Genomic DNA, 24,341 nt, shown 5'->3' with positions numbered 1-24,341 from the left:
GAAATGTGGGAGAGAGGAATATCATGGGATGAAGATCTTCCCTTTGATATCGCGCAGACCTGGCATCAATGGTGTTCAGAGATACCCTACTTGAAAAGGATAAGTATCCCACGTCGTTATGATGATGATAATGATATCGAAATTAAATGTGATGAAACGAGTGTAAAGGCAACAGTTGATCGTGAGATTCATGTATTTACAGATGCCAGTGAGAAGGCCTACTGCGCCGCAGCCTATCTGAGGTGCATAAAGCGAAATGGAGAGTGTACAACCAGTCTGATCGCATCCAAAACTAAAGTCGCTCCACTAAAGAAAATGACAATCCCCAGATTAGAGTGCTGGGTAATGAGTAATGGGAGTGCTTATTGGGGCAAGACTTGGGAAATTTATATCGAACAATCTGAATGTGAGTGACAATGAAATGTATTTCTGGACTGACTCGATGATAACCTTTCATTGGATTAGGAGTAGTTCCAAACAGTGGAAACCGTTTGTGGAGAATCGAGTAAGTGAAATCCAGAGTCTGACATCACCGGAAAACTGGAAACATTGCTCTGGAAGGGAGAACCCAGCTGACTGCGGGACGCGCGGAAAAAGTGCCCAAGCGCTCCAGGACGAGGTGCTCTGGTGGCACGGGCCGGAGTGGCTGAAAGATGGAGCGCCGACACACGAAACCGAACTTCAAGTGATTAATGAAAATGATGATGTGATGGAGTATGTCGTTCAGAATACAATGATTGATCTAACCTGTACAGTTTCACCTCTGTTTGACTTGAGGTACAGCGGACTCAACAGAGTCTTGCGAATCACAGCATGGATACAGCGGTTTGTGCATAACGCACGGACAAAGGAAAAACGGCATGGACAACTGTGCACAGAGGAGATTCAACAATCAGAACAGTATTGGATCAAGCGAACTCAAAGTGACAACTTCCCAAAGGAAATGGACAATCTTTTGAAACATAACAATGTGGACAGACATTCGAAAATCATTTCACTGAAACCATTCCTGGATGAATGTGGACTTCTGCGAGTAGGAGGTAGACTGCAGGAAACGAACTGGTCCTTTACCCAGAAGCATCCGTACATCTTGCCAGGTAATGACGCATTTTCAGAACTTTTGATTAGAAAGGCACATGAAGATGTGATGCATTCAGGCCTACAAGCCACTCTGAACCAACTGAGGGAAACGTACTGGATACTGAAATCTAGACAGACGACCAAGAGATGTGTCAAGCGTTGTCTGATCTGCAGACGCGCACGCGTAAAAGCAGGCCAACAGGTCAGTGCACCATTGCCAAAAGAGCGTATTAACGAGGCCCAAGCGTTTGAAATTTCTGGAGTTGACTTTGCTGGTCCAGTTTATGTGAAACCAGAAAACAAGAAGGCATACATTGCTTTATTCACATGCGCCGTAACTCGAGCTGTACACTTAGAACTTGTTTCTGATTTGACCACTGACACATTCCTGCTTGCCTTTAAGAGGTTTGTTGCCAGACGCGGCATTTGCAGTGTAATATATTCTGATAACGCAAAGACATTTAAGAAAGCTGAAAAGGATTTGAAGTTCCTCTGGACATTGATGAAGGGAAAAAAATTGCAGGAATTGTTTACAGACAAGAGGATTACATGGAAGTATATCGTTGAGCGCGCCGCTTGGTGGGGTGGAATGTGGGAGCGTTTGGTGAGATCAGTTAAGACGTGCCTACGGAAAGTGTTGGGGAGGTCCTATCTTGAGTTTGAGGAACTCCAAACCTTGATTTGTGAAGTGGAGGCTGTGATCAATTCCCGCCCCCTTTCCTACCTGCACGCAGACAGTAGTGAACCTTCGCCCCTCACACCTGCTCATTTCCTGACCGGACATAGGATTACTACCCTTCCTTCCTATCCGTTACATGATTCCAGTTCGGGGAAAACGACCGCCACCCAGCTCAACAAGAGATTACAGTATCGGCAAAGGTTGAGTACTCATTTCTGGAATCGATGGAAGAAAGAGTACTTAATGGAACTTCGGTCTGCACACCATGTGAGTAACACATTTAATCAATCTACACCATTCAAAATTGGAGATGTTGTATTGATTCATGATTATAACCAACCAAAGCATGTGTGGAAGATGGGACGGATTGACGAGACGTTCATGGGAAGAGACGGTAAAATCAGATCATGTGCTGTCCGATTGCCGTCTGGATTTGTATTTAGGAGACCTGTACAATTACTCTACCCGCTGGAAGTGGATGAACATTGACTGACAAGTTCATCGGGCCGGAGTATGTTGTGGCTATATTGCATGTCTCTAACAACTGTCGTTGCAGCTTTACATACCAACGGTGACGTCCTATGTGATGCACGTTTCCATATATGGACTTACCTGTAGAAGTGGGCGTGGCCCATTGGGGTTCACCAGGATAAAGCCAACTCGGACGCGCAGCGCGAGCGCGCACAACAGAGACTCCATACTGTCTTTGTTCCCAATCCCCTTTCCCCGCGCAATTTAGAAATTGTAAAATAATAGGCAATAAAATTGCTATCATGCAATAAGAAACTTCCTCCTTGAAATCTTTCCCTGCACTTCACAAACTGGTGCCGAAAACCGGGGAACTTGGATACAATCCATAAAGAATAACGGGAAAAGACTGGATTGAAAAGTTGTTTGAAAGAAGCTGCGGGGGAAATTCGAATTGAAGTCATGGAACCAGCGGATTTAAAGCGACTAAAGATGAAGCGGGGAGTGGTCCGAACTGCAACAACAAAAATCACCCAGAAGATTGATGCTGAGTTGGATAAAGAAGAATTATGCTTTGAGAGATTGGAGGAATTGCTCGAACAGGTGAAAGAAAAAGAACAGACTCTCAGAGAATATGATAGAGATGTTGAAGTAGAAACAGAAGAAGTGGATTTGGAAGCTGAGATGACCACGGCATTGGAGTATATGGATGCAATTAGTGTGCGGAGAATAAGATTGAGACGCGCGTTGCGCACGGAAGTTGAAGACCGCCAGTCTGGACAGAGTGCACATGAGCCTAGACCTGGGCCTTATATGAACACAGTCAACCTTCCCAAATTGGTCATTCAGAAGTTTTCCGGGGAGATTTGTGAGTGGCAAGGATTTTGGAGTCAGTACGAAACAACCATCCATGATAATGAACGTTTGAGCAAGATTGACAAATTTAGTTATTTGAAATCATTTCTATCTGGCACCGCAGCGAGCGCAGTAGCAGGCCTCGCTTTGTCTGATACTAATTATGACACTGCCATTGATCTGCTCAGAAAACGATTTGGCCGTAAAGATTTAGTGATTAATGCCCATATGAATAAGTTACTGAATACGACTCCCGTAAAACGAGCCAATGATGTAAGCGCTTTGCGCAAATTATATGATGATTGTGAAATACAGGTGCGTAGCCTTGACGCACTAGGTGTTGTAGCGGACACATATGGAAGCTTGTTATGTCCAATATTATTGAAAATGATACCAGAGGACATTGCACTCGAATTCACAAAGTCAGAAGCAGACAACGTTCTGAAAGCAAAGGAGTTGATGGCCTTTCTGAAATTAGAGGTGGAGAGTAGAGAAAGAACAGTGAATCTCACTCAAAAGAAAGACATGTCTCAACCCGAATGGAGGAGTACTGGCACTGACAAAGAACGCACTCCAGAGCGAAGAACGAGAAGGCCCAACTTTGGAAATATGGCCTCCTCAGCTGCGGCCTTCCATACGTGGAGTCCGAACGACAGCAACTGTTTGTTTTGCGGTAAGCCTGATCATAGATCTCCGGAATGTGCCGAATCCACAGTGGATGTGAGGAGAGAGAAGTTGAGAAGATCAGGCAGGTGTTTTATACGTCTTGGTCCCAGACACATTGCACGAAACTGCAGGGCGCACGGCATTGAGTGTGCACAGTGTGGTAAACGGCATCACAAAACCATCTGTAACCAGCAGGCAACGCAGACACGAGACTGCGACTAAAATAGAGGTAGACACAGCTCAAGCTCAATGCTCAGTTTCACCAGGTAACTGTAATGGTAAAGCAGTGCTGTTACAAACAGCAACCATTTGGGTAGACACGCCACGACAAAGCCAAATTGTAAAATGCTTGTTAGATGGAGGAAGCCAACGTAGCTTTATCCGTGAAGACATTTCTAAGGCTTTGAACCTGCCAGTAGTGGGTACAGAAATAATTAAACTACACGTATTTGGTTCCGTAAATGCCAAACGAATGACAGCCAGAAAGGTTAAGGCTAGTCTGAGAAATCTGAAAACGAATGCGTCTGTTGTAGTTGAATTACTAGAAACTCCAAGTGTATGTTCATCTAACATTAAAATGGCCAGCGAAGAAGTCAGAGGCTCTCTTGAAGCAAAGGGCCTCCAAGGGCTCTCTTGAAGCAAAGGGCCTCCAAGTAGCGGATCATCCTGTGAGAGGCATGGAACAAGAAGGCCTTGGACTTCTTATCGGAGGAGACTACTATTGGAACATTGTGTCAGGACACACAGAGAGACTGGACAACGGACTTGTGGCTGTAGAGAGCAAATTCGGATGGTTGATACAGGGAACTGTGTCCATCCCTGTAATGAGTGTGACAACTGAAACAGTGGACGTAAATGCTCTGCATCTCAGCGTCAGCGAGGAACAAGCGCTGACTGACCAACTGCGCAGTTTCTGGGAGACCGAATCGTTGGGGATCACGGACATCAAACGGAACCCAGAGACAGACGTGTTGTGGAAATTCGAACAAACAGTAAAGTACCAACAAGGTAGATATGAAGTCAGTTTGCCTTGGCGAGAAGACAATATTAATTTGGCTACTAATTACTGTACTGCTAGAAATCGTTTGAATGGCCTAGTAAAGCGTTTTCACAATAATGACGAGTTGTATGAGCAATATGATCAAGTAATTCAAGAATATCTGGCTGAGGGAATTGTCGAAGATGTGACTAATGTTGAGACAGGAAACCCAGTGTATTATATGCATCCAATAATCAAAGAAAGTAGGATTACAACAAAGTTGCGAATTGTGTTTGATGCGTCATCTCACGAGCGAGAAAGTCTCTCACTTAATGAATGTCTCCTTGCGGGACCGAATCTGAACCCTGACTTGCTAAGCATTTTAATTAAATTCAGGCAGCACAGAGTTGCTATGATGGCAGACATAACGAAAGCTTTTCTGCAAATTGGCCTGAATGAGAAAGACAGAGATGTGCTTAGATTCTTGTGGTTCAAGGAGAAACCTGTCCCTTATGAGGATCTTAACGTGGCGATTATGAGAATGACGCGTGTGCCATTTGGTGCATCACCAAGTCCCTTTCTATTGGCTGCAACTATCAGACACCACCTTAAGAAATATGAAGAGAAGTATCCCGAAGAAGTCAAGGTGTTGGATGAATGTCTTTATGTGGATGATTTAATAACTGGAGCAGATAATGTGAAAATTGCACTCAAATTGTCTCAGAGAGCCAAAGAAATAATGTCAAGTGCAAGTATGATGGACTATGCAAATGGAACACAAATTCATCTGAGTTGCAAAGCGAATGGAAACAACGAAATAAAGAGGACATAGTGGAAATCAAAGGCCCAAATCCACTCAAAGTGCTTTGGTCTAACATGGAACAGAGACACTGACGAACTCATGTTTGAAACTAACGAATTGATTGACTTTCTGCAGAACAAAAGAGACACGAAACGAGGGGTCCTTCAGGCAGCTGCGCGCATTTTCGATCCAATTGGATTTTTGTCCCCGTTTACCATTCGAGTCAAATGTCTATTTCAAGAAATGTGGGAGAGAGGAATATCATGGGATGAAGATCTTCCCTTTGATATCGCGCAGACCTGGCATCAATGGTGTTCAGAGATACCCTACTTGAAAAGGATAAGTATCCCACGTCGTTATGATGATGATAATGATATCGAAATTAAATGTGATGAAACGAGTGTAAAGGCAACAGTTGATCGTGAGATTCATGTATTTACAGATGCCAGTGAGAAGGCCTACTGCGCCGCAGCCTATCTGAGGTGCATAAAGCGAAATGGAGAGTGTACAACCAGTCTGATCGCATCCAAAACTAAAGTCGCTCCACTAAAGAAAATGACAATCCCCAGATTAGAGTGCTGGGTAATGAGTAATGGGAGTGCTTATTGGGGCAAGACTTGGGAAATTTATATCGAACAATCTGAATGTGAGTGACAATGAAATGTATTTCTGGACTGACTCGATGATAACCTTTCATTGGATTAGGAGTAGTTCCAAACAGTGGAAACCGTTTGTGGAGAATCGAGTAAGTGAAATCCAGAGTCTGACATCACCGGAAAACTGGAAACATTGCTCTGGAAGGGAGAACCCAGCTGACTGCGGGACGCGCGGAAAAAGTGCCCAAGCGCTCCAGGACGAGGTGCTCTGGTGGCACGGGCCGGAGTGGCTGAAAGATGGAGCGCCGACACACGAAACCGAACCTCAAGTGATTAATGAAAATGATGATGTGATGGAGTATGTCGTTCAGAATACAATGATTGATCTAACCTGTACAGTTTCACCTCTGTTTGACTTGAGGTACAGCGGACTCAACAGAGTCTTGCGAATCACAGCATGGATACAGCGGTTTGTGCATAACGCACGGACAAAGGAAAAACGGCATGGACAACTGTGCACAGAGGAGATTCAACAATCAGAACAGTATTGGATCAAGCGAACTCAAAGTGACAACTTCCCAAAGGAAATGGACAATCTTTTGAAACATAACAATGTGGACAGACATTCGAAAATCATTTCACTGAAACCATTCCTGGATGAATGTGGACTTCTGCGAGTAGGAGGTAGACTGCAGGAAACGAACTGGTCCTTTACCCAGAAGCATCCGTACATCTTGCCAGGTAATGACGCATTTTCAGAACTTTTGATTAGAAAGGCACATGAAGATGTGATGCATTCAGGCCTACAAGCCACTCTGAACCAACTGAGGGAAACGTACTGGATACTGAAATCTAGACAGACGACCAAGAGATGTGTCAAGCGTTGTCTGATCTGCAGACGCGCACGCGTAAAAGCAGGCCAACAGGTCAGTGCACCATTGCCAAAAGAGCGTATTAACGAGGCCCAAGCGTTTGAAATTTCTGGAGTTGACTTTGCTGGTCCAGTTTATGTGAAACCAGAAAACAAGAAGGCATACATTGCTTTATTCACATGCGCCGTAACTCGAGCTGTACACTTAGAACTTGTTTCTGATTTGACCACTGACACATTCCTGCTTGCCTTTAAGAGGTTTGTTGCCAGACGCGGCATTTGCAGTGTAATATATTCTGATAACGCAAAGACATTTAAGAAAGCTGAAAAGGATTTGAAGTTCCTCTGGACATTGATGAAGGGAAAAAAATTGCAGGAATTGTTTACAGACAAGAGGATTACATGGAAGTATATCGTTAAGCGCGCCGCTTGGTGGGGTGGAATGTGGGAGCGTTTGGTGAGATCAGTTAAGACGTGCCTACGGAAAGTGTTGGGGAGGTCCTATCTTGAGTTTGAGGAACTCCAAACCTTGATTTGTGAAGTGGAGGCTGTGATCAATTCCCGCCCCCTTTCCTACCTGCACGCAGACAGTAGTGAACCTTCGCCCCTCACACCTGCTCATTTCCTGACCGGACATAGGATTACTACCCTTCCTTCCTATCCGTTACATGATTCCAGTTCGGGGAAAACGACCGCCACCCAGCTCAACAAGAGATTACAGTATCGGCAAAGGTTGAGTACTCATTTCTGGAATCGATGGAAGAAAGAGTACTTAATGGAACTTCGGTCTGCACACCATGTGAGTAACACATTTAATCAATCTACACCATTCAAAATTGGAGATGTTGTATTGATTCATGATTATAACCAACCAAAGCATGTGTGGAAGATGGGACGGATTGACGAGACGTTCATGGGAAGAGACGGTAAAATCAGATCATGTGCTGTCCGATTGCCGTCTGGATTTGTATTTAGGAGACCTGTACAATTACTCTACCCGCTGGAAGTGGATGAACATTGACTGACAAGTTCATCGGGCCGGAGTATGTTGTGGCTATATTGCATGTCTCTAACAACTGTCGTTGCAGCTTTACATACCAACGGTGACGTCCTATGTGATGCACGTTTCCATATATGGACTTACCTGTAGAAGTGGGCGTGGCCCATTGGGGTTCACCAGGATAAAGCCAACTCGGACGCGCAGCGCGAGCGCGCACAACAGAGACTCCATACTGTCTTTGTTCCCAATCCCCTTTCCCCGCGCAATTTAGAAATTGTAAAATAATAGGCAATAAAATTGCTATCATGCAATAAGAAACTTCCTCCTTGAAATCTTTCCCTGCACTTCACAAACTGGTGCCGAAAACCGGGGAACTTGGATACAATCCATAAAGAATAACGGGAAAAGACTGGATTGAAAAGTTGTTTGAAAGAAGCTGCGGGGGAAATTCGAATTGAAGTCATGGAACCAGCGGATTTAAAGCGACTAAAGATGAAGCGGGGAGTGGTCCGAACTGCAACAACAAAAATCACCCAGAAGATTGATGCTGAGTTGGATAAAGAAGAATTATGCTTTGAGAGATTGGAGGAATTGCTCGAACAGGTGAAAGAAAAAGAACAGACTCTCAGAGAATATGATAGAGATGTTGAAGTAGAAACAGAAGAAGTGGATTTGGAAGCTGAGATGACCACGGCATTGGAGTATATGGATGCAATTAGTGTGCGGAGAATAAGATTGAGACGCGCGTTGCGCACGGAAGTTGAAGACCGCCAGTCTGGACAGAGTGCACATGAGCCTAGACCTGGGCCTTATATGAACACAGTCAACCTTCCCAAATTGGTCATTCAGAAGTTTTCCGGGGAGATTTGTGAGTGGCAAGGATTTTGGAGTCAGTACGAAACAACCATCCATGATAATGAACGTTTGAGCAAGATTGACAAATTTAGTTATTTGAAATCATTTCTATCTGGCACCGCAGCGAGCGCAGTAGCAGGCCTCGCTTTGTCTGATACTAATTATGACACTGCCATTGATCTGCTCAGAAAACGATTTGGCCGTAAAGATTTAGTGATTAATGCCCATATGAATAAGTTACTGAATACGACTCCCGTAAAACGAGCCAATGATGTAAGCGCTTTGCGCAAATTATATGATGATTGTGAAATACAGGTGCGTAGCCTTGACGCACTAGGTGTTGTAGCGGACACATATGGAAGCTTGTTATGTCCAATATTATTGAAAATGATACCAGAGGACATTGCACTCGAATTCACAAAGTCAGAAGCAGACAACGTTCTGAAAGCAAAGGAGTTGATGGCCTTTCTGAAATTAGAGGTGGAGAGTAGAGAAAGAACAGTGAATCTCACTCAAAAGAAAGACATGTCTCAACCCGAATGGAGGAGTACTGGCACTGACAAAGAACGCACTCCAGAGCGAAGAACGAGAAGGCCCAACTTTGGAAATATGGCCTCCTCAGCTGCGGCCTTCCATACGTGGAGTCCGAACGACAGCAACTGTTTGTTTTGCGGTAAGCCTGATCATAGATCTCCGGAATGTGCCGAATCCACAGTGGATGTGAGGAGAGAGAAGTTGAGAAGATCAGGCAGGTGTTTTATACGTCTTGGTCCCAGACACATTGCACGAAACTGCAGGGCGCACGGCATTGAGTGTGCACAGTGTGGTAAACGGCATCACAAAACCATCTGTAACCAGCAGGCAACGCAGACACGAGACTGCGACTAAAATAGAGGTAGACACAGCTCAAGCTCAATGCTCAGTTTCACCAGGTAACTGTAATGGTAAAGCAGTGCTGTTACAAACAGCAACCATTTGGGTAGACACGCCACGACAAAGCCAAATTGTAAAATGCTTGTTAGATGGAGGAAGCCAACGTAGCTTTATCCGTGAAGACATTTCTAAGGCTTTGAACCTGCCAGTAGTGGGTACAGAAATAATTAAACTACACGTATTTGGTTCCGTAAATGCCAAACGAATGACAGCCAGAAAGGTTAAGGCTAGTCTGAGAAATCTGAAAACGAATGCGTCTGTTGTAGTTGAATTACTAGAAACTCCAAGTGTATGTTCATCTAACATTAAAATGGCCAGCGAAGAAGTCAGAGGCTCTCTTGAAGCAAAGGGCCTCCAAGGGCTCTCTTGAAGCAAAGGGCCTCCAAGTAGCGGATCATCCTGTGAGAGGCATGGAACAAGAAGGCCTTGGACTTCTTATCGGAGGAGACTACTATTGGAACATTGTGTCAGGACACACAGAGAGACTGGACAACGGACTTGTGGCTGTAGAGAGCAAATTCGGATGGTTGATACAGGGAACTGTGTCCATCCCTGTAATGAGTGTGACAACTGAAACAGTGGACGTAAATGCTCTGCATCTCAGCGTCAGCGAGGAACAAGCGCTGACTGACCAACTGCGCAGTTTCTGGGAGACCGAATCGTTGGGGATCACGGACATCAAACGGAACCCAGAGACAGACGTGTTGTGGAAATTCGAACAAACAGTAAAGTACCAACAAGGTAGATATGAAGTCAGTTTGCCTTGGCGAGAAGACAATATTAATTTGGCTACTAATTACTGTACTGCTAGAAATCGTTTGAATGGCCTAGTAAAGCGTTTTCACAATAATGACGAGTTGTATGAGCAATATGATCAAGTAATTCAAGAATATCTGGCTGAGGGAATTGTCGAAGATGTGACTAATGTTGAGACAGGAAACCCAGTGTATTATATGCATCCAATAATCAAAGAAAGTAGGATTACAACAAAGTTGCGAATTGTGTTTGATGCGTCATCTCACGAGCGAGAAAGTCTCTCACTTAATGAATGTCTCCTTGCGGGACCGAATCTGAACCCTGACTTGCTAAGCATTTTAATTAAATTCAGGCAGCACAGAGTTGCTATGATGGCAGACATAACGAAAGCTTTTCTGCAAATTGGCCTGAATGAGAAAGACAGAGATGTGCTTAGATTCTTGTGGTTCAAGGAGAAACCTGTCCCTTATGAGGATCTTAACGTGGCGATTATGAGAATGACGCGTGTGCCATTTGGTGCATCACCAAGTCCCTTTCTATTGGCTGCAACTATCAGACACCACCTTAAGAAATATGAAGAGAAGTATCCCGAAGAAGTCAAGGTGTTGGATGAATGTCTTTATGTGGATGATTTAATAACTGGAGCAGATAATGTGAAAATTGCACTCAAATTGTCTCAGAGAGCCAAAGAAATAATGTCAAGTGCAAGTATGATGGACTATGCAAATGGAACACAAATTCATCTGAGTTGCAAAGCGAATGGAAACAACGAAATAAAGAGGACATAGTGGAAATCAAAGGCCCAAATCCACTCAAAGTGCTTTGGTCTAACATGGAACAGAGACACTGACGAACTCATGTTTGAAACTAACGAATTGATTGACTTTCTGCAGAACAAAAGAGACACGAAACGAGGGGTCCTTCAGGCAGCTGCGCGCATTTTCGATCCAATTGGATTTTTGTCCCCGTTTACCATTCGAGTCAAATGTCTATTTCAAGAAATGTGGGAGAGAGGAATATCATGGGATGAAGATCTTCCCTTTGATATCGCGCAGACCTGGCATCAATGGTGTTCAGAGATACCCTACTTGAAAAGGATAAGTATCCCACGTCGTTATGATGATGATAATGATATCGAAATTAAATGTGATGAAACGAGTGTAAAGGCAACAGTTGATCGTGAGATTCATGTATTTACAGATGCCAGTGAGAAGGCCTACTGCGCCGCAGCCTATCTGAGGTGCATAAAGCGAAATGGAGAGTGTACAACCAGTCTGATCGCATCCAAAACTAAAGTCGCTCCACTAAAGAAAATGACAATCCCCAGATTAGAGTGCTGGGTAATGAGTAATGGGAGTGCTTATTGGGGCAAGACTTGGGAAATTTATATCGAACAATCTGAATGTGAGTGACAATGAAATGTATTTCTGGACTGACTCGATGATAACCTTTCATTGGATTAGGAGTAGTTCCAAACAGTGGAAACCGTTTGTGGAGAATCGAGTAAGTGAAATCCAGAGTCTGACATCACCGGAAAACTGGAAACATTGCTCTGGAAGGGAGAACCCAGCTGACTGCGGGACGCGCGGAAAAAGTGCCCAAGCGCTCCAGGACGAGGTGCTCTGGTGGCACGGGCCGGAGTGGCTGAAAGATGGAGCGCCGACACACGAAACCGAACCTCAAGTGATTAATGAAAATGATGATGTGATGGAGTATGTCGTTCAGAATACAATGATTGATCTAACCTGTACAGTTTCACCTCTGTTTGACTTGAGGTACAGCGGACTCAACAGAGTCTTGCGAATCACAGCATGGATACAGCGGTTTGTGCATAACGCACGGACAAAGGAAAAACGGCATGGACAACTGTGCACAGAGGAGATTCAACAATCAGAACAGTATTGGATCAAGCGAACTCAAAGTGACAACTTCCCAAAGGAAATGGACAATCTTTTGAAACATAACAATGTGGACAGACATTCGAAAATCATTTCACTGAAACCATTCCTGGATGAATGTGGACTTCTGCGAGTAGGAGGTAGACTGCAGGAAACGAACTGGTCCTTTACCCAGAAGCATCCGTACATCTTGCCAGGTAATGACGCATTTTCAGAACTTTTGATTAGAAAGGCACATGAAGATGTGATGCATTCAGGCCTACAAGCCACTCTGAACCAACTGAGGGAAACGTACTGGATACTGAAATCTAGACAGACGACCAAGAGATGTGTCAAGCGTTGTCTGATCTGCAGACGCGCACGCGTAAAAGCAGGCCAACAGGTCAGTGCACCATTGCCAAAAGAGCGTATTAACGAGGCCCAAGCGTTTGAAATTTCTGGAGTTGACTTTGCTGGTCCAGTTTATGTGAAACCAGAAAACAAGAAGGCATACATTGCTTTATTCACATGCGCCGTAACTCGAGCTGTACACTTAGAACTTGTTTCTGATTTGACCACTGACACATTCCTGCTTGCCTTTAAGAGGTTTGTTGCCAGACGCGGCATTTGCAGTGTAATATATTCTGATAACGCAAAGACATTTAAGAAAGCTGAAAAGGATTTGAAGTTCCTCTGGACATTGATGAAGGGAAAAAAATTGCAGGAATTGTTTACAGACAAGAGGATTACATGGAAGTATATCGTTGAGCGCGCCGCTTGGTGGGGTGGAATGTGGGAGCGTTTGGTGAGATCAGTTAAGACGTGCCTACGGAAAGTGTTGGGGAGGTCCTATCTTGAGTTTGAGGAACTCCAAACCTTGATTTGTGAAGTGGAGGCTGTGATCAATTCCCGCCCCCTTTCCTACCTGCACGCAGACAGTAGTGAACCTTCGCCCCTCACACCTGCTCATTTCCTGACCGGACATAGGATTACTACCCTTCCTTCCTATCCGTTACATGATTCCAGTTCGGGGAAAACGACCGCCACCCAGCTCAACAAGAGATTACAGTATCGGCAAAGGTTGAGTACTCATTTCTGGAATCGATGGAAGAAAGAGTACTTAATGGAACTTCGGTCTGCACACCATGTGAGTAACACATTTAATCAATCTACACCATTCAAAATTGGAGATGTTGTATTGATTCATGATTATAACCAACCAAAGCATGTGTGGAAGATGGGACGGATTGACGAGACGTTCATGGGAAGAGACGGTAAAATCAGATCATGTGCTGTCCGATTGCCGTCTGGATTTGTATTTAGGAGACCTGTACAATTACTCTACCCGCTGGAAGTGGATGAACATTGACTGACAAGTTCATCGGGCCGGAGTATGTTGTGGCTATATTGCATGTCTCTAACAACTGTCGTTGCAGCTTTACATACCAACGGTGACGTCCTATGTGATGCACGTTTCCATATATGGACTTACCTGTAGAAGTGGGCGTGGCCCATTGGGGTTCACCAGGATAAAGCCAACTCGGACGCGCAGCGCGAGCGCGCACAACAGAGACTCCATACTGCCTTTGTTCCCAATCCCCTTTCCCCGCGCAATTTAGAAATTGTAAAATAATAGGCAATAAAATTGCTATCATGCAATAAGAAACTTCCTCCTTGAAATCTTTCCCTGCACTTCACAGCACCTTACCCCTCACTGCTCCCCGAGCGCCGCTGTTGATGCAGGCAGCTCACTGCGCCGGGATTAGTGTGTGCTTCACCTCACTGTGTGCTGTGTGTGTTTCACTAATTCACGGATTGGGATAAATGCAGAGACCAAATTTCTCTCACGGGATCAAAAGAGTATATATACTTATACTTACTTATATTACACCATTTAGCCTAACGTGACTTGAGAGGGACAGGATTCAGGAACTAAAGACAGGCCCATCTTCTGTCTGACTCACGTTAACCCATGCATTAAACCACATGTCACTTGAACGCTTGAACATAGCCTAACGGTAGTTCACGTTGACAATGGAGAAACGCTTAGCTTACTTCGTTTATGACAGAAATTAAGTTTTGTGCCAACATGTTGTAGAACCACAACCACAACACTGCCTTTATTTGGTGCAAATCTCCTTTATACTTTATAGTCCACGATTCACCACGAGTGCATACAAAATGTTTTTGGCCAAGTTTTGCCATTTACCTTCGATAGGCTGTATACCAGTCATTGCTTTTTTACTGTGTCGATTCGCGATTTAGTGCGCATCTAATGTAACAGCGGTGTCTTCGCGGAGACATCCACTCTCCAGTTCCATTTTTGCTGTTGTTGCGAGCGAGCTAATAGGCTACGATATGGGAAATACTTTCAATAAGATCAGCTTCAGAAATGAATGGGTTGTCCTTAGCCTGTGCTACATCTTTCCACCAAGTTGTGCGAAAATTTTAGTTTTAATGATGTTGACAAACATGCGTAGCACATGGAAGCTCTTGATAGCGCATGCCACTAACGTCTATAAAAACAATATATTCATGGAATAAAACTAGGTACCTCGGATTAGCATTGCTGTTTATTGTTAAACTGCAATTTTCAGCAGCCAGCGGAGGGCATTTAGCTTCCAGACATTATTTTGCGTCTCCCCTAATTCTGAAGCAGTCGCCGCTAAATGAAGAGGAAACACTGAGAAGAAAGTTAATGTTTTAAATAGGCTACATCAATACAATATATAATACGTGAAATTGTTAAATTGCAATGTGAGCGGCATCCAGCAGGGGAGGATACGTCGGCAGGATTATTTAAAAAGCAACTGTACATTGTGCGTCTGCCCTGATTCTGATACCGTGGGGGTATTAATTAAACTGTGGCGGGCCACCATGCTGAAATAAACGTAGAGGAAACACTGACGAACGTCAAATTAATTCAATCATGGCGAGCGAATCCCAACATTTATCAGAAAAAGAGTTTGGTCAGATTTGATATGGCGTGCTAAAATTTGCTAGTGCGCTAACGTTAAAGTTAACTTACCATGTGTTATGGATGTACCCCAGTACATCCTTAGCACAAACAAACATGCACGAAAGTAACGTTCAAAGAAAGTTACAAATGCTGGGCAAAGAAAACTCTTCAGACAAACTACATTTCACCTTACCTTTCGGCCGTTCAGCCGTTGTCGGGCAGCCATTGTTCTCAGGCGACCTCACTTATCCAGACAGAGACGTCCGACGACGTAATGACGTAATATGCGAACCCGAAGGACTCAGTCAGATTATAGACACCCTGGGAGTTCTTGCAGTAAATGGGGTCAGACCTGGTTTTGTCGGTTAAAGGTTTTTTTTTTTTTTGCAGAATCTTGTAGACTAGGTGTATCTCTTTAAGATTTAGGAAGGTGCACCAGTGTACAACTCAAATAAAATATATGTAAGTATATATACCCTTTTGATCCCGTGAGGGAAATTTGGTCTCTGCATTTATCCCAATCCATGAATTAGTGAAACACACTCAGCACACAGTGAACACACAGTGAGGTGAAGCACACACTAATCCTGGCGCAGTGAGCTGCCTGCAACAACAGCGGCACTCGTGGAGCAGTGAGGGGTTAGGTGCCTTGCTCAAGGGCACTTCAGCCGCGCCTACTGGTCGGGGTTTAAACCGGCAACCCTCCGGTTACAAGTACGAAGTGCTAACCAGTAGGCCACGGTTGCCCCTTCTAATGTAATAAAATACAGTATGTAATAAAATACAGTGGTTTGTGTTATCGTTTTTCAGACAGTACTTCATGCATTCAAATTTGGACAATTTAACCCTTTACTTAGTGAATTTCTATATTTCAGATAATGCCAGTCTGGGAGCCATGGGGTCAGACCTGGTTTTGTGGGTTATTTATTTATTCATTTTTGCTTAGACTTGTTGACTTGGGGTGGCTCTTTAATATTTAGGAGGGTGCCCAGTGATATCTATTGGGCAATGTCCTATATTAACCATTAAAGCCCTACAATATGTGCCGAAATCATGGAAAAAAAATAGGAAAAGCATATCAAAAGCAAATCAACTCAAATAGAATGTACTAAAATACAGTTTGCAGTGTGGTAAAATGTTGGGAAAATTTAACCCTTTTGCAAATAATGAATTAATAATTTCAGATATCGCCTGTAATAATTCTGAATATGTACACTTTCCCTCTAGTATTAGTTCTGATAATTGTCCAGTTCTGGCTCATCCTACCCTAAGACATGCAGAGAACATTGCAAGGCACATTAACCTGGAAACTGCATAGAGCTACAAGGATTTTCACTCTTTGGCAGTATTTTCTGATTTACGAAATAACTAAAAGAGATATCTAAAATTCCTTGTGTAAAAGACTTTTCTTCTAATATGTAAACACAATGAAAAAGTAATTTTGAACCTAGCTTCATCCAATGTTGTTTTAGTTTATGCAAATCAGCACATATTTAATTAGATGATGCCTCATTTGCATATTTAAACTTTATATAACAGATAACTTGTAATAAAAAAAAATTCCACTTCAATGTAAGTAATCAACTGGGGAAGTTTCATAGTGATATCTGTTAGTTATTCTTTTTACCCTATTCACCTGTGGTGCCTCGCCTTATATTCAACACATTGGACAAGAAAGGCTTAATATCGAGAACTGCCCAAGGGATATCACTGGGCACCCTCTATAATCTTATTGAGTTACCCCTTGGCAACAAGAAACAGCAAAAAAAAAAACTTTAACCGACAAAACCAGGTTAACCTAAATTATGGCATTTGGCTGCCGGTGTTGGCAACTGGCTTCCATGTTAACTGGCTACGTTGATGACGTTTCATGATTGATGACGAGTCTTTGACAGATGTGGCCGCTTGCAGATTTGTCACTTTCTGATATAAACTAGAGACGAACACAAATATGCATGACATGTTTAAAAGTCAAAATTGTGTGTAGTACTACATGCACTAGACCATGAATATGCCACCTAAAAAAACAAACACCTAAATAGCATTAACTCCACGTGGGTATCGAACCACGAATAAATTGAACTGTGGGCTTGATAATCAGACGTCTACCTGCTTGCGCCACGAACCAGCTGACGGCACTTATAGAAATGGACTTGACTTGTACAATTAAAAGAAGTCAGCTAATGTCAATAATGTTATCATTGTAACAAGTTAACATAGCTGATCATGTCATCTGGCTACCATGTTATCATGCTACCATTGCCCAAGCCATTTAGTAGGCCTTCAAAGTATCATGGTTAAGTTTTACAAACGTTTCACTGAGGTTAGGCTGTGGCCCTACCTAAAGTGTCTGAGAGGCACATGAACGCCAGCAAATAAATAAACTAAAAATGTGTTGTCTAATTGTATATCATTTTGTCCAGCCTATTCTTTTAAGAATTCAGTTCATGAAACACAGACATTGAAACGCACACTGCAATGGGCAGGAGAAGTCTATAACGTGTCCATATTTTACACAAAATTTGCGCACAGGGAGAGTCAAAACTCTTAGGGCTGTATTTTGCACACTGGCGCATGGCATAATACTCGTTTTCCACCCGGTGCCAAGTTTAATTCGGTATTTTGCACTTTTATTTTTCAAACAATGCGCCCAGGGGTGTGGCAATTAACAACCTAGGGAGTGGCCTGGCGCATTGTCTAAAAATCGCTATTGTACACCTGGTCAGAAGTCTATAGCGAGTTGATTTTATTATTTATTATTTTAAGAGCACATTGTCAACAGTCATATTGGCAGGTGCACGCACCATCCTTCTACCATTCATGAACGCACATCAGTGCACGTCCATGCAAAACATTACAAATTGCACGATTTCAATGGGAAATATAATTAGAATAAAGATATTACGAAATACTGTACATCTCATGATGAGTAGTTATTCACCATCATTTGCAAATTGGTAATGACGGTTAAAAGTGATTAGGGGAGAGGCGAGAGACATGTATGGAGCACAGCTGAAGACGCACTGTCACAAGATATAAGCAACTCCTCTGCAGGATAATCATTTGAGCAATATTAGGGTAAGTGTTGCTTTTTCCAGCCTATGTTTTGGATGGTAACTCATTGTAAGTCAATAGTGAAAGTAACTGCATATAACTGTCTTGTCGTTGACTGATACCATGGTGAAGTTAGTTTCACTTTGCCAATGACTTCAAAAAATAGAGGAGTGCAAATGCGTGAAGGCTATGCTAAGTTTTAGTAAAGCATGGTTTAGTGGAATGACTATTCCATACGTCTTGCAAGCAGCCTCCTTCAAATGCGCCGTTGAATGTCAAAATACTGATGAATTTATTTGACATCTCGCTTTGCGCCGTTAAAGTGAATGACAGATGTCATTCTCATTGGTTTAAATGAGGTTATACGCCCCAAATACACCCATGAAAACCTAGGAACACCTTTGGGGTGTACTACGAATCTCGATTAGTGGGATAGCGAGGTATGTTGCGCTCAAAGCCAGGCTATGCTGTGACACGAAAGTGGATCTGTTTTAGTGTCGCTATATCACCATGGTATTTTATGCTGTCAACCAAACCTGGTCGGGAGGAGGTTATGTGCTACGTTATAGCTCAAATCGTGTAATCTACCGCACACTGACCAATCAATTGTCTTAAAAACGAAGTTTTCTCACGTGTAGGATTCTGTCATATATCTTACAGGTGGAGCTCCGCCTCTACTAACATTTTGGATTTTGAAAGCGCTTTAATAGGGCGGTGCGTGCAAATATCCCACTATGGACATGCATACCATACAACTACTGATGACAATTGATTTATTTGATGTTATAGGTTAGACACAAAAAATGACCGCAGTGTAGATTAAGCTATCGCTCATGAATGCGGAAGTAATTGTTTTTAAATAGAGGCGGTCTTGTGCGTCTCCATGTTACACGATTGGCCAAAGTCATCCCAACACCGAGAACGCGCTCAGATCTGAGCTGAAAGCCTAGTTTGACAAATATATCACATAACTGCAATCGTAGTATCACTTAACGTATACCCCTGAGTCAAGGCTTTGTCAAGCCTCGATATGTCTACATAGCCTAGATATGTCTAACGTGCTTCGTAGTATACCCCACTTGTTGCGCCATGCGCTCGACGTTTGATAACGAAAACCCTCCCAATGTAGACTGAACACATCCTACTAAATTTGAATAAGCTTTTGACGAGTGACGATGCGCTTTTGACTGTCATGATAGGGCCCTTAGGCTTATAGGCTATTAACGTTAATGTTGCTGACATGTAAACATGGGGTTGATGTTTTTTTTTATAGTTTATTTCTCAATCCACAAACTCTCGTGCTTCTCCAGTGGTGCAACAGGTTATATACATTGCTATTTCATGCACTCAACATAGGGTTCAATCCTCCCCCATCACAGTTTTTTTTTTATTATTATTAATTTACTTTTAGACCAGCAATGATTCCTCAATTTAGGCAGATAGACTAGGTGGTGTAGAATTCTGGGGTATTCTTACTGTATTCTGATGTGTTCATATGTTACTTCTGTGTGTAGTAAACAACAGGGAGAGGTCCATATTTTTGTACATAACTGTGCCTTAGGCCTGTGTACCAGCAGGAAGGTCATACAGGCTGATGTTCATCAACATCAGTGATAACATGGGCCGAGAACACGGTAGGTAGCCACATAGGCTACCATGATCAGCCGTGCTACAACTTGCTACAATCATTATACCATATAGCTGACTTATTTTAATTGTATAGCCTAAGTAAAGTAAATTTCATGGGGATTTGTCAGCTGGTTCGTGGTGCAAGTAGCCTACGTAGATGAATGGTTATCATGTAGGCCAGGGGTCAGGATTTATCTTTTTGTAGCGTAATCCGTCTGGTTGATATGTCAATGTAACCAAAAAAACACCCTTAAAAAATGTGTTCTAGTTTGGTACTTGGTATGCCAGATTTAACTGATGCATAAAGCTTCAAACCTGAACATTTCCCAAAGGCACTGACCTTTGCAAGTACAAGGTAAAAGTAGGCTACAGTATATAGACGTCAGTCAGAGAAGCAGACTCGTTTTCTTTTTGTGTATTTTCTTTTAAAAAATGTAGCTACTGAACACTCAACAGTCACATTGGCATCATATCAGTTGTTACATTGAAGCATTGCTCATGCTAATAAGTCATTCAGTGAGGAGGAATTTGTGGTCATTCAGTGAGGGGGAATTTTTGATGTGTCAGATATCTTCGTTGCTTGCTACTCATTCCTGAAAATGATCATTTGTAGCTTCTGCCAACTGCCTATTTAAACTGTAGCCTAGGCCTAAGTCAATGTTGTAGTGTGGGCATCTTTTTTGTTGTGCAGCTCTTTTAAGTTGTGTGGATTTTTTTGGCTCCTGATGCTGGACTGGTTAGCCACCCCTGATGTAGGCTAAGCAGTGTAATTTAGGAGGCAGGTTCAATACCCACATGGAGTTATTATTAGGCTATTTAGGTATTTATTTTTTGGTGGCATATTCATGGTCCAGTGCATGTAGCATACTACAGACAATTTTGACATTTAAATATGTCATGATGCAAATTTATATTTGTTCATCTCCAGTTTCCATCAGAAAGTGAAAAATCTGCAAGTGGCCACATCTGTCAAAGAAATGTCATCACTCGTGAAACGTCACCAACGCAGCCAGTTAACATGGGTGCCAGTTGCCATGTAACACGGGACTAGATATCTGTCAAAACAAGATAGGCCTACACGCTAGGCTACGTCGTGACTCACAGTGGCTCTAACGAAATGTGCATTCTCTGTTGGGATAGTGATGACAGACAAACCGAGAGGGATAAATGACAGCAGTTTCCCATTATCTCATAGCCTACTAATCGTGCATTCTTTGTTCATAGTCTAACGTATTATACTGATCTGTCGGATTTGCACTGAGGTGATTCTCAATAATACGGAACAATATGCATTATCAGTTCAATTCGGAACACATCTTTATAATTTCAAATAAGGGACGATTCCGTGTTTTAAGGAAGGGCAACCCTAGTCTCCATGCAGGGTAGGCTAGTGTCAAGCAGTTAAGTGATAAGTTAGCCAATCACATCACCTAGCTGAGTTAGACAGAAGACGAGCCCTGCTTGCTCTGTTAAAATCAGTGTTGCCAACTATTTCAAATGGAAAGTAGCTAAAGCCAGCTCCAAAAGTCGCTAAATGTAGCTAGATGACGTCACACACTAATTTGCATATAAATTACGTCACCAGGTCATGACCACCCCCCCCCCCCCAAAAAAAAAAAAAAAAAAAAAACGGTGATGCCCCTTAATTCCCCTTTACATCTGTTTGCTTTACACCAGAATGAGAATTAAGTGGCTGAAAATCAGTCATTTCCAACCTATTCCCAACTGCTGCATTTGCTTTGCACAGCTTGAAGTCTGATTATAACTTCACCATAGGCCACACACAATTTAACCTTACAACAATGGCTATATTTTGGATTTATTTAGTTAATGTCACTCGGACAGACCGACAGAATTTTTCCCCCCTTAAGCCCTCCTTACACTGACAGACTTTGGAAAGATTTGGAAAAGATTTTTGAAAGACTACAGTCTCAGACCCTCCCACATCTAAAGACAAGTAGTAGAGTTTTAAATCACAGACTATGATTTAGCAATGACTAGGGATCTTGCAGGGTCACTATTTACAGGACTGCAACTAGATTCTTTTAAATTATTACCCATCGTGCAATAGATAAACAGGAACTGAAATGATTACTACACAAGACTTGCAGTTCTATGTAATATGTCATGTTTCATGTTTTTGTAAGTTTCATACAGTGATGCAGGTCTACTGCTGTGAATAGGCTAAATACAAATGTGATCATTGTTATAGCCTACAACTGTATAGTTAACTTTGGCCTTAGTGCCCTGACATGTGGCCTTTGTGCCCCCCACCAAATATGCCCAACTGAAGGCCAAGTGGTCTTGCCCCTAAAATGGTGAAATTCCAAGCCTGGTTGTGGTGATTACGAGCATGTTGTATTGGGAAATGTCATTTCCTTTGCTGTAGACTATTCCTGATGTATGGGTATGTACTGTATTACCCTTTACCCCTGTGCCCACCTATAAATACCCATGCCAGTCTATAAGGAAGTGCCAGTGTGTGTATTGGATACTGCATTCTTTATAAACGCCACAATATGAAAAACAATATTTTATACTGGTTGTTTTATGCTCTATGCTTTATGCTGACATTGTATTAGATGTGATTGAATCTGTAGCAGTTCCTAATTTCTGCCTCTTTTCTCTAGAAAAAGAAGCCCCTGCCTCAGGCCTCATGATGGGAAAGAAGTCAATGATATGTAATGCTTCATATAACTGCACTATAAAGAAACTAAAATGTGGCATTGTAATCACCTTCGTTGTTGCACTCCTTGGGATTATGTTTATGTTTTCACATATCTGGTCAAGTGGATACTGGTCCTCTGAGTCACAAGGCCAGCATTGGGTAAAGAAAATGAACTGTTCTGTTTCCAATTGTCTTCATACAGTATCAACAGAAACATTTGTTGGTATCCAAGGATGCAAAACATTATATTTTAATGCCTTCTTGGAGCATCGGACTTCTTTTCCAAGTGTCAGAGTCTTAGCTATTGTGTGGCGGGCTGAAGAAACTCCTCATTACTGTGTTTTGTATTGTGAAGATATGTTGTTTGTAGTTTCTGCAAAGAAGACAGTTCACAGCACCCATTATTATTTCCCTTATGGAATGGCTGATTTTCTCTGCACCATTCCAGGGGATTGCAAACCAAAGCATGCATCCCTCACTACTGCTGGGAGTGATTATGTGAACAGCACCTTCATAAGTGTTCTTAATCAGGAGCCAAGAGACAGTGACTTCCCAGTGGACATCACCATCTGTATCAGTACCATGTTTAATGGATACAACAATGTCCTCCAGTTCATCCAGGCTATGGAGATCTATCGTCTACTAGGAGCCCAGAAGGTGGTGGTTTACAAAAGTAGCTGCAGCCCAGACATGGAAGAAGTGCTGTGCTACTACCAAGATAACATGGGATTTGTGGAAGTCCTCCCTTGGCTAATTGGTGCCCACATCAATGTGTCCTCTCATTGGTTGATCTCAGAGTCCCCTGGTGACCTCCATTACAATGGACAAATCCCAGCACTCCACGACTGTATGTATCGTAACATGTATAGTTCCAAGTATGTGTTTTTACACGATCCGGATGAGATCATTCTTCCATATCTAGATAAAAACTGGAGGGACTTCCTAGAGAGATTGAGGGCCAAGTATGGAGAAGTCATCTACTACTTTGAGAATAATGTCTTCCCTGTTGAGGAGTTTGATGACAGTGGGAGATACTACCTGAAGGAATGGGCTTCCCTTCCGGGTGAGAGCTTCCTACAGCACACTCTTCGAGAGCCACTTCCAATGTTTCCCCCAAGGACAGGGAAACTGATCATCAATCCACGAACTGTGTTTGAGGTGAACGTGCACCTAGTGGAGAGAAGCAGCACTAGTACTGTCAAGGTGCCACCCTCCTTGGGGAGAATGTATCACATCCGGCGCAGGAAAAACACAGCACTGAAAAGGAATGATTTAATTGTGGATGAAGGGTTGTGGAAATGGGCTCCACAAATGATCAGGGAAGTGAATAAAGCGCTCAATCGAATGAACTTGTCTTCTCAGAAGCATCAAATGCATTAAAATATGATGCTTATGAATATGCAGGGCAGGGGCTCAAAATCCAAAAAGGGCACATGGAACAATGGTATCATTGGTGTATCTGATATAGGTGGGCCAAAGGCAAGCTAAACAGATGACAGTCATGTTTTGTCTCACGTGGGTCCCATGGCAACCGCAGCGTGCAGGCAATGTCACATTGAAACTCACCGCACAACACCATGTGTTAACAATAAATGTCATCTTTATATGTCTTTA

At 42.8% G+C, this 24,341-nt stretch overlaps 1 protein-coding gene across 1 annotated transcript in view; it reads left to right on the top strand.

Moving 5' to 3' along the window:
- Window positions 1-24,341, top strand: part of LOC143131094 (uncharacterized) — a 46,244-nt gene extending 21,903 nt beyond the window's left edge. The window contains exon 2 of the mRNA XM_076290493.1: window positions 22,690-24,341. Coding sequence (XP_076146608.1) covers window positions 22,716-24,107 — 1,392 coding nt within the window. The 5' untranslated portion in view covers window positions 22,690-22,715 and the 3' untranslated portion in view covers window positions 24,108-24,341. The remainder of the gene's footprint in view (window positions 1-22,689) is intronic.

The sequence above is a fragment of the Alosa pseudoharengus genome, unplaced genomic scaffold, assembly GCF_046254945.1.
Source record: "Alosa pseudoharengus isolate Yale_2024_CS ecotype anadromous, Long Island Sound unplaced genomic scaffold, YU_APseudo_1.1 YU_APseudo_1.1_scf_18, whole genome shotgun sequence".
NCBI classification, from domain to species: Eukaryota; Metazoa; Chordata; class Actinopteri; order Clupeiformes; family Clupeidae; genus Alosa; species Alosa pseudoharengus.
The sequence above is the reverse complement of the archived record's forward strand: the minus strand, read 5'-3'. Positions and strand labels throughout refer to the sequence as shown.